Source organism: Poromitra crassiceps, assembly GCF_964638095.1.
Source record: "Poromitra crassiceps genome assembly, chromosome: 2".
NCBI classification, from domain to species: Eukaryota; Metazoa; Chordata; class Actinopteri; order Beryciformes; family Melamphaidae; genus Poromitra; species Poromitra crassiceps.
Genome location: NC_139624.1, coordinates 97,527,088 through 97,539,121, shown reverse-complemented (window position 1 = coordinate 97,539,121; position 12,034 = coordinate 97,527,088). Strand labels below are relative to the sequence as shown.

Sequence of the window (12,034 nt, the reverse complement as noted above, 5' to 3'; positions counted from 1 at the left end):
ACAAGTGGGGGCAGAGTGGATGGGCGAGAGTGTACTTGGGGGGAGGGGGACTCGGCGGACAGGGTGGGGGCTGCCGAGCGAGCGGCTGGAGAAAGGCTCGGACGGCTGTTTGATGGACGTGGGGTAAACTGTATGCGGCCAGGCAATCTTCCTCGGGGCAGCTTGGATAACGCCGAGGGGCGTATGGGCTGCGGCAGAGGTCCATCAGAGGTCGGGACCGGGTGGGGAAGATGGGGAGCAGGGAGTGGCGGAAAGTCCTGCTCGTCTAGGACCGAAAACATGTTGGAAGTTGAAAGTTGCACTGGAGGGGGACGTGAGAGGAGCTTTCCCCCATGTTTACCCCTACAGGCTGTAGACCAGGACTCGCTTTGGCCAGGAGTGGAAGAGGCCAGGACCTTGGGCTTACCTCCTAGCTTGTCCCAGTTGGGTCCCCGGACGGGGGAGACGCGGAGCTGCGGGACGGTCACGGTCACAGCTACAATTGTAGCTGTCTTTTTTTTTTTACGAGATCAAACATTTTAGACACTTTATTGATCCCATAAAAGTCCATTCATTTCCTGTGGACCAGAGCCACCAGGGAAGCTTTTGCGGTCTTCGGCCGTCAACAGCCAATCAGATTTATATCTTAAAAACAATATTTCTTCCAAATGCAAAATGGATGAAAAGTTAATTACAGCAATTCAAAGCATACCAATTCTGTACAACTTATATTTGAGAACTGGCAGGAATAAATGTGTTAAAAATGATTTGCAGAACGGTTGCATTGTTGGGGTTGATGGTAAGCTATTTTAACAAAAATGTATGCTACCCAATTAACACTTAGTTAGTGGCCATGCAAACTCAGAAAAATGAGGCTGCCTGCAACTTAACACATTAAGTGCCAGAGACGACCTAACTCGTCTTACATAATCCAGCGCTTAAGTGCCAAGGACGAGCTAACTCGTCTTACATAAACATTTTTTTTTTTTGACGGTGGGACATCAATCAACCCCTTTTACATCTTCGAGATAACTATTTGGAGCAAGAGCATGTGTGTAATCTATTTTACCGACCACTAAGTGGCGACAGAGACCGAGAGAAGCCACAGCCACGGGACCCAAAAGCAGCCGCCTCCCGCGGAAATGGCTTGGCGATTTTACAGTCAGAAGCCCGGACACACACACAGAACGGACAGAGATCTCTTCCCCCCAGAGCCGCGGATCAACGCGCGAACACACACACACACACACACACACACACACACACACACACACACACACACACACACACACACACACACACACACACACACCGCGGGAGCAAGCCATTCAAGGAAATGGCTTGGCGATTTTACAGTAATCCATTTCAGACTCGTCCCCGCACGCAGGCAAGCAGGCAGGCAGGCACGCAGACAGACAGGCAGGCAGCACAACGCGCTTCTGACACGCCCGCTGTTAGGAGGAAGGAGGAGAAGACACACGGAGGGAGGAGTTTGAATGAGAGGGGTGTTTCCTGTTGTTATGGAGGAAATTACTGTTCAAAACTATTGTTTAGAATGTCTGACGGTCTTACTGATGCCAAAAATGAATGGTTAAAGTGACTGTTTCACAAAAAGCCATTTATCTCTGAATAAATTTCCAGACGCTGAAACCATGCTGTACTCAACGGCTAATATCTACATAACTACTAACTCTGCAAACTAACTCTTTTAGACAGAGAAAGCACACATTCTATTAGTTATTTTTAGATGATTGGTGTTCATGAATTCTTAACAGAAAAGAATCCTCGGCTGTTCTAAAATGAGCCAGAATCGTCAAAAACACCCCTGGCACAACTTACCTACAGGAATGAAAACATGGCTGGCATTCAATGTGTTAAAGTAGATGCAATGAGAGGCTCTGGCAGAAAAGTAGAGCCACATATCACCCAAGCTACTCCCTGTGTGAAGACACAGGAAGTAACCTCACCTCTTCCTCTCCTGACCAAGGAGCCGTCTGGCCCGTCTGCGTTCAGCCTCTGCCTCCGAGAGACAGTCCCCCCAGTCTCTCCGTCCTCTCCTCCGCAGCGGACGCCCTCTGGCGGAGCGTGAAGATCCTCCTGCAGTGCCTGGGGCTCCTCCAGAGGCAGCAGGACCTGGTTCTCCTCTTCGTCCAGGTCATCCATGGAGCGGTTATGCTCCGAGCTCTGCAGGAGACGCACATCGAAATATATCAGACAGCAGCAGTTAACGTGGATGCTCAATTTCAGCTTAGTTGTCAGTATGTGATATTACTGCTGTACGTAACACAATCCTTATTCATGCCCATTGATTTCACAGTGGAAAATCAGTCAGGGGTGTCAAACATACGGCCTGGGGGCCAGAACAGGCCCTCCAAAGGGTCCAATCCGGCCCACAAATGACTTTGGAAAGTGTTACAATTGCACTGAGAAGTCCTTCAATCCAATGTGATGCACTTGTGAAGGCTAAGAGGTACCAGGTTTCAGGAGCAAGTTAAATATTAAGTAGCCTATTCATGTTTTCTGAATTCATCACTAAATGGTAAGCTGTTTTGATTTCATTACCCTGCCTTGACTATAGAGAATTGCACAGTTGCCGTCAATTGTAATGCAGTTACAGACAGTAGATTTGTTTGATGGTAGCTGAGATAACGTGAGACAATGTGAAAATGTGTTCTTAAAATGTACCTGTAATTCTTTACACTAAAAGTAATAGGAAAATGTGGATGTTTTGTCAATTATAGGATACTAGAAATAGAGGGCTCTAGTGTTCCTCGCCACACCTGCTGAACTGGCTCATTCCTACGGTGCCTCGTCATCGTCATTGCCCTCCTCCTCCTCATCGCTCATTTCAACCGTACCTCGTTGGTTTGCGCTCAAGGGGCCCTATCTTGGTACAGGCGATATCCCCTATTTGCGCTTGCGCACCTGTTTGCGTGCCTTAACGATAGCAGTCCGCCTTGCACTAGTGTCCAGGTGTTATGCCGAGTGTTGCACCCCCGCCCGGCCGGCGCTAAACGCATCCCCACCTCACGGGAGCATATTGTCATGATTTATACAGAAACGTAACTATTTAAAAATTATAGAATTCTCTGGGTAGACCCCTGTTAAAACAGTTAAAACAGCCCCGAAATATGGTGGGGATGCAATTCTCGGCGGGGATGCGGAAAAGCGAGCGCGAGGCATGCAATATGCTGTAATTCTCTCCATGCCGTGCGTAATTTGGATAGGCCTATATCTCACAATAACATCACATCATATACCTGTTAAAAACATGTGTGATTTAATGTAATTTGGGTTCTTTTGTTGACTGGGAAATAGAAATGTGTTTACAGCGGAGACAAAATAAAATATGGGAGGATTTAGAATGGACTCACTCGTGCCGAGGACAGAGAGAGATGGAGAGAGCTTGTTGACAGATCGTCTCTGGTGCCAACGACCCTCCGGTTATGGGATAGCCTATTGTAAGTAGGCTACAATGTCCATGCATTGTCCATCAAGTTTTATCAATTCATTTCCCTCTTTGCGATGTGATAAAAGTTTCTCAGTGAGTTATAGTTGATTGCCTCACTGAATTATCTAATACCAAATTTTAGCAGCAGAATTTGATGTCCTGGCGTGGCACGTCTGTGCGTAATGACATATCCAAAAGGAATTACTCTGCACTGCGCAGCACGGAGATTATGGCTATGCTTTTCAAAGCTCTTAGCGCAAAGTAATTACGTGCTCGTGTGCATCGTATCCTCAGCATGCTGACAATAGGAGAATGCCATCTGTCCCCACATTTTTTTGGTTTGGCATGTGGCACACCTACCCCATGCATGTCCAGTACAATTATAACAGGCATGCGCTTGTGCACGCCCCCATTTCCTATTTTTTTATATTTATATTTTATATTGGCTTTTGTTATAAACAAACGTGGTTGCAGACATAGACCAATAAAGCAAAGCAGAACAGCAACCCAACCAAACAAAATGACACAATGCACTCTGTGTAAAAATTTCAATTGCAATGCCCTGGATCGGTTACGGATAGATCTTTTTTTCGTATTGTCCCAAATATCCTCCCACATGTGCACGCCCCCAATTTGCATTGCGCCGGCGTTAAATGAGTGCAAAACCAGCGCAAACGCTAAAGTACCGCTTTTGCGACGATAGGGCCCACTGTCTCACCCGCTTCACGGGCTCAGATGCAGCTCGGCCGCTGCGTCTGAGCCTGCTCAACTTGAGCAATTGTGCACCGAGCCGGAATCGTCTCTTTAATTAATTAAATATATTAATTAACTAGTAGAGATGATTGATTTTCTTTGTCTGGCCCACTTGAGACCAAATTGGGTGGTCGCATGTGGCCCGTAAACTAAAGTGAGTTTGATACCCCTGGTGTGTGTGTGTGTGTGTGTGTGTGTGTGTGTGTGTGTGTGTGTGTGTGTGTATGTGTGTGTGTGTGTGTGTGTGTGTGTGTGTGTGTGTGTGTGTGTGTGTGTGTGTGTGTGTCTGTGTGTGTGTGTGTGTGTGTGTGTGTGTGTGTGTGTGTGTCTTGCCTCTTCCTGGCCAAACTGGTCCACAGAGTCGCAGTAGACTTCACTGTCTGAGTCACTGGCCAGGTGATTGGGACCGGACACTTCCTCACTGGGATCTATGGTCGGTACAAAAGAACAACATCCAAAAAAAACACATCAGGACTTCCCTTTCTTCAGATAAATGATTTTAGAAATTATCTGTATTCTACTTGATACTTATTGCTGATGATCTTCTGAATGCTTTTCTATATTGTAATTAACAGACTGATATTTAGGAGGGCCAGTGTACTCGGGTTTGTGCTTGTAGGGACGGGCCAATAATCGGTTTTCCTATATATCATTCACAGTACAATAACGGTTATGACACCGGACCAAATATTTATTACCGTGACAAGTGTGATAACCGCTGACTAGTTGGGAGGCTGAATAACAAACAAAAGTCAACATTTTACATTCATAATTTACATACAGTCTTACATTAAAATGTGTAAGGAGAAATGTCTTGGGATTGATATGATCAGTTAGGTTTTTGCATATTAGTTAGCACAGGGGTTTTCAAAGTGTGGGAGACTGAGCCTCCCGTCAGAGAACAAACGTCTTTATCCACTCGGAGGGACTTTTAATAATTTTTTTAAAACACATCTTTATTATAACTAGCGGGATACCCACCCCGTGCAGTGTATCGAGTGTAAATGTTGCGTTCTCTGCACATTCAACCCCTATGGACTGTGTCTGCACTGCAGCCAGGCTGACCAGCGTGGACAGAGGGTTCCCCAGCCCCATAAATCTTGTAAAATTAATCAGAAATAGCTCCCCAACAGATACAAAAACATGAGCATATATGTGTTTGATGTACATACAAAGAACTGCCGCGATCAGATTTGTGAAAGAAAATCCAAATTTTCTTCTCCCTGGTTTCTCCTCTGACAGCCTGAGCTCAACTCAACACTTTGAAACCTGCTGAGTTAGTCCAGGGAGTGGAGGAGGCGATGACGGAGCGAAGCTACAGTCTCACATGGAAGTGAGGCTTACTGACCAAGAGGGCCGATCACGGAGAGACAATATCAGGATTCATGGTGTCAGCGAGGGGGCCGAAGAGAACTCTACGTCTGCGATTTCCTTCGTGGAGACGCTGTTCAGAGAGAAGCTGGAGATTCAGCCGACTACGGAATTGAAGATAGAAAGAGCTCATCGATCCTTGGGTCCTCGCCCGGTAGGAGATGCACCACCGTGATCATTTGTGGTCAAGTTTGCGAGTTACCGAACCAAAGAGGAGGTAGTGAAGACGGCCAGGCAGAAGCGGGGGTTTTGTTTACCAGGAGAGGAGGGTAAACATAGATCACGACTATGCCCCAGAGGTGCTCAAGAAACACAAAGAGTATACGGAGGCGAAGAGGGTTTTGAAAGAGAAAAATATCAGATTCCAGACACCCTTCCCTGCCAAGTTGAGAGTGTATTTCCAGGACGGGACGCAGCTCTACTGCTCGGCGGAGGAGGCGACCAAGGAGATGGCTGAGAGGGGCTTGCCAGTCACGGTGTTCAAACCTCCGGAGAGCGCGGTGAAGAGGATCAAGAGGCTGGCCTGGAGCAAAGTGCCCGTGAGGAGGGAGACAGAGAGAGAGGCTTCGCGTGGGGGCTACAACGAGAAGCTGAGCGTATACAAGAGATAACGGACAAGGGGAACAGACAGCGGGAGAGGTAGTATGATGCTTTTCTCTGTGCGCTCCACAAGTGTGGGGTAATCAAGGAGTGAAGAGTGCTGGACTTGATATAACTGGGCGAGGGTTGGTTGAGTCGGACAAATAATATTTGTACAAAAAAAAGTGTTCAGGTCCGAGTCAAGCCCAGAAAAGAAAAGGTTTGGCTTGTGTTTTGTTTTGTTCTGACATCCATGCTAGTGTTAGTGAGGTGATCACCCGGAAGAGTTCTGCCAACATGTGTAGCCGTGTAACCCATCCACTAGAGGGCCCCCTTGCTTCATTGAAAGGGGATGGATTTCCCTCTGGGCTGTCATTACATCACAGCCACATTAGGATCACAATCAGGATCCTAGCACAGGGAGTCACTTATATGTTTTTATATATGTATGTATGGTTTATGTGTTACAGTTTAATGTTGTTTTTTTCTATGTATATGTGTAGCAGTAGGGGTTTATTATCTTTAGAGACGGGACAAAAGAAATCACCAAAGACGTATGACAACAGCAGGCTTAGTTAAGGTAGTATCTCATAAGGTGAATGGAATTCTCAACCCTATAAAAAGAACCAAGGTCTTGAGTAAAATGAAAAGGGAAAATGTGGGAGTAGTATTTTTGCAAGAAACACATCTCTCAGAATCAGAACATATGAAGCTCAAAAGGAAGGGTTTTAAGTTTTAAGTTTTTTCAGCAGCATTTAAAAATGGGCCTAGAAGGGGAGTGTCGATTTTGATAGCAGAGAGACTTAAATTCGAAATGGGTAACCCTTTATTTTACAGGTACCCTAGTTACATATTAACTATTTGTAATTACACATGAACACCAAATGTAATTACACAGTAATTACCAATAGTTATAAATTAAGTTCATATGTAGTTGCATGGTACGGACCTGTAAAATGGAGTGAGGCTATTCAACTGTAGTTCATATGTAGTTACATGGTACCGGACCTGTAAAATGGAGTGAGGCTATTCAACTGTAGTTCATATGTAGTTACATGGTACCGGACCTGTAAAGTGGAGTGAGTCTATTTAACTGTAGTTCATATGTAGTTACATGGTACCGGACCTGTAAAATGGAGTGAGGCTATTCAACTGTAGTTCATATGTAGTTACATGGTACCGGACCTGTAAAATGGAGTGAGGCTATTCAACTGTAGTTCATATGTAGTTACATGGTACCGGACCTGTAAAGTGGAGTGAGTCTATTTAACTGTAGTTCATATGTAGTTACATGGTACCGGACCTGTAAAATGGAGTGAGGCTATTTAACTGTAGTTCATATGTAGTTACATGGTACCGGACCTGTAAAATGGAGTGAGGCTATTCAACTGTAGTTCATATGTAGTTACATGGTACCCGGACCTGTAAAATGGAGTGAGGCTATTCAACTGTAGTTCATATGTAGTTACATGGTACCGGACCTGTAAAGTGGAGTGAGTCTATTTAACTGTAGTTCATATGTAGTTACATGGTACCGGACCTGTAAAATGGAGTGAGGCTATTCAACTGTAGTTCATATGTAGTTACATGGTACCGGACCTGTAAAGTGGAGTGAGTCTATTCAACTGTAGTTCATATGTAGTTACATGGTACCGGACCTGTAAAGTGGAGTGAGTCTATTCAACTGTAGTTCATGTAGTTACATGGTACCGGACCTGTAAAATGGAGTGAGGCTATTCAACTGTAGTTCATATGTAGTTACATGGTACCGGACCTGTAAAGTGGAGTGAGTCTATTCAACTGTAGTTCATATGTAGTTACATGGTACTGGACCTGTAAAGTGGAGTGAGTCTATTCAACTGTAGTTCATATGTAGTTACATGGTACCGGACCTGTAAAGTGGAGTGAGTCTATTTAACTGTAGTTCATATGTAGTTACATGGTACCGGACCTGTAAAATGGAGTGAGGCTATTCAACTGTAGTTCATATGTAGTTACATGGTACCGGACCTGTAAAATGGAGTGAGTCTATTCAACTGTAGTTCATATGTAGTTACATGGTACCGGACCTGTAAAATGGAGTGAGGCTATTCAACTGTAGTTCATATGTAGTTACATGGTACCGGACCTGTAAAGTGGAGTGAGTCTATTTAACTGTAGTTCATATGTAGTTACATGGTACCGGACCTGTAAAGTGGAGTGAGTCTATTTAACTGTAGTTCATATGTAGTTACATGGTACCGGACCTGTAAAATGGAGTGAGGCTATTCAACTGTAGTTCATATGTAGTTACATGGTACCGGACCTGTAAAGTGGAGTGAGGCTATTCAACTGTAGTTCATATGTAGTTACATGGTACCGGACCTGTAAAATGGAGTGAGGCTATTCAACTGTAGTTCATATGTAGTTACATGGTACCGGACCTGTAAAGTGGAGTGAGTCTATTCAACTGTAGTTCATATGTAGTTACATGGTACCGGACCTGTAAAGTGGAGTGAGTCTATTTAACTGTAGTTCATATGTAGTTACATGGTACCAGACCTGTAAAGTGGAGTGAGTCTATTTAACTGTAGTTCATATGTAGTTACATGGTACCGGACCTGTAAAGTGGAGTGAGTCTATTTAACTGTAGTTCATATGTAGTTACATGGTACTGGACCTGTAAAGTGGAGTGAGTCTATTCAACTGTAGTTCATATGTAGTTACATGGTACCGGACCTGTAAAGTGGAGTGAGTCTATTTAACTGTAGTTCATATGTAGTTACATGGTACCGGACCTGTAAAATGGAGTGAGGCTATTCAACTGTAGTTCATATGTAGTTACATGGTACCGGACCTGTAAAGTGGAGTGAGTCTATTTAACTGTAGTTCATATGTAGTTACATGGTACCGGACCTGTAAAGTGGAGTGAGTCTATTTAACTGTAGTTCATATGTAGTATGTATGTAGTAGAAATATTTAGGGGTGCAGTTGCCGAAGGACTTAGCAAGACTAACTCAAGAGAATTATGAGCCTCTGCTCACTAGGATCAGAGGGGATCTTGAGAGATGGAATCTTTTGCCTTTCCTGGGGTTAATGCAACGAGTCGAGATAATAAAGATGAACATACTTCCGAGGTTGCTATACTTGTTTCAGACTCTACCTGTGGAGATAGCTGATAAAAAGTTTTCAGAATGGGATATGTGGCTCTCTAGGTTTCTCTGGCAGGGAAAAAAGCCAAGGGTTAGATTCAAGACCCTCCAGGTCCCAAGGGATAAGGGGGGGCTGGCGCTTCCCTGTTTTAGAACATACTACCAGGCAGCGCAGATTAAGCCTCTGGTATGTACTGTACGTATATGCAACCCAGCCTATTCAGCGACTTGGAAGTCAATCGAGTGTCAGTATTCCACCAGAGTTCCACTTCAGGCTATAATTGGCAATAGTAAGCTGAAATGTCACCTTGGGGAAAATCCTAACCCATGGTTGCATCTCTCCCTTAAAATTTGGTTCAAAGTAGTAAAGACCTTTAGCACCTGGGGACCATATTCGCTGATCAGCTGGGTGGCTTACGATCCAGACTTTCATCCAAACAGGCTTGATACATCCTTCAGGGCTTGGAAGGAGCGGGGACTAACCATGTACTGGGACTTGTTTGAAAATTATTCACTCAAAAGCTTTCAAGAACTGAAGGATAAGCATGGTCTAGGAAATCAAGACTTATTCAGATTTTTGCAGTTGAGAAGCCATACAGATTAGGGATGGGCATTTCTAGCAAAAACACTATTCGAAATTCGCTGGCCAAAGTCCACTTTTAATCGAAATTCGAAAATAAAAATAAAAATGTAAAAAAAATTAAAAATGTATTTTTTTTATTTTTTTTTGTGAGTGAAATGTTGCATTGTCTCCCCTGATTCTAAGTCTAAGGCTTTATTAATTACCGTAATAGAAAAAGCTTCTGCTGTGGATTTTTAGCTCAAACAAGCATTGCAACACTGAAGTAAAGAACATGTTACATGACATTGACATTTTCGAAAATAAAAAACAGTTTTGACAATGATGAGTGGTTCATTAAATATTTAGTAGGCTCAGGTCTGAGTGCCAAAGGGGTGCCAAAGTCACCCCCTCTCCCTCTTCATGGGATTTCATCCGCCATTCATTTTTCCATAAACCTTGCTTAAAATGCTTATAAAAATTGTTTTACTTGCTCAAACCAAGCGATTCGACTATACTTAGAATCAGGGGAGACAATGCAACATTTCACTCACAATTCCCCCCCCCCCCCCCGAATTTCGACTTTCAATAATAAAAGTCGACCTTGATAATAACAACGATTATTCGAAAATTCGAAATTCGATGCCCATCCCTAATACAGATAGACTATTTGGTAAAGAGGAGCTGAAGAGGTCAGGGATTGGGCAGGGGGTGTTGAAGGTCTTTCTCTCAGCGTATAGTGCTGATCAAGGTTCTAAAAACACCTCAAAGCTATATAGATCTTCAAGTACTGAGTGGGGGGGGGGGGGGGGGGGGGAGTACTTTTTATTTAAAAGAAAAATGGGAAGGGGAGGGGAATTTCACTCTGACGTGGGAGGAATGGGAAATGATTACTGAAAGACAGTGGAAGACCACAAACTCTCTGTCGTGGAGGGAATTCCAATGGAAAAACTTAGTCAGGTAACACCAATTCAATCTAGGGGGGGTTGGAGGGTTGGAGGGGGTGTGGGGAAGAAAGAGCAGATCATTACCATATATTTTGGGACTGTCCTATGATCAGTGCATTCTGGGGTAAAATAAGAAACAGTATGAAGATGGTACTAAAGATTGAGATCCATCACTGTTTTCAGGTCTTGTATTTGGGTAGGATGCCCGAAATAGAGAGCCGCAGTAACGAGTCCGGAAATCATCGATGCTAACAGCCCTGGTTCTTCACAGTTTTCGCCTATGGGAGTTTTGAATGGGTTTTTGGCGCGATGCTTCTAATAATCTCTCTGGGCAACGCTGGCTTAATCAAACGCGAACCAGTGTTTAGTAACATCATCTTCACACATGAAGACCACTTTTATGAGTTTTGAAGCTTTTATGTGCCGTTAAAAGGGTGGCTAGCTAGCAAACGGCTAAATGAGACTACAATGTCGACGCGGATATTATACGTCATCACGAGTGAAGGCGGAAATTCTTTCTCTCGCGCCTTCGGTCACACACAGTTCTCTCTCGCCTATGCGACACTGTGTGTAGTTCTGGATTAGCTTAGCACAAGCTTTGTACCTCTAGGGCTCGCAGTTACGCTTCAAAACTCATGAAAGTGGTCCTCATGTGTGAAAATTATCCCGCTGAACCTTGGTTCGCGTTTGATTAAACTTGCGTTGCCCACAGACATTATTTGAAGCATCGCGCCAAAAACCCATTCAAAAATTCCAGAGACAGAAACAGTGAAGAACCAGGAAGTTCGGGACTTCCGCGTTCAGCCTACAAAAATACGTCATCCCTGCGGCTCTCTATGCTCAATGGTTTTGCTGAGATGTATATGTTTAAATTAATGCTAGTAGCCAGCAAGAAGGCTATCACAAAAAGATGGATGAACAAAAGCCCACCTACTCTGTCAGACTGGTTTAATATGATGCATAGTATCTATGTAATGGAAAAGCTAACATTTTCTCTGAGACTCAAGATGGACGCTTTTGAAATGTGCTGGGAGGGATGGGGTGATTTTGTCAAACCATTTAGAACAGACTTCTGTTGACTGAAGGGTTAATACTCCTCTGCTTCTCTGCTACATGTGTTCAATTCTTTTTTTCTTTTTGTGTCCGTTTTTTGTGTGTTGTCCTTTTGGTTCACTCTTATTTTGCTGTGATTGTGATTAGTCTTTTAATTTTGTTATATAAAAAAAAGGAAACGAAAAGATTGTACAAAGTGAAATCTTGTAGA

At 43.9% G+C, this 12,034-nt stretch overlaps 1 protein-coding gene across 2 annotated transcripts in view; it reads right to left on the bottom strand.

The window, feature by feature from the left end:
• The window catches only part of acbd5a (acyl-CoA binding domain containing 5a), a 30,799-nt gene that overhangs the window by 7,573 nt on the left and 11,192 nt on the right, over nt 1–12,034 (bottom strand). For both annotated transcript variants that reach the window (XM_083655849.1, XM_083655850.1), the window contains 2 exons: nt 4,517–4,611; nt 1,947–2,163 (listed from right to left, as the gene is read on the bottom strand). In XM_083655849.1, the coding sequence (XP_083511975.1) occupies nt 1,947–2,163; nt 4,517–4,611 (312 nt within the window). The remainder of the gene's footprint in view (nt 1–1,946; nt 2,164–4,516; nt 4,612–12,034) is intronic.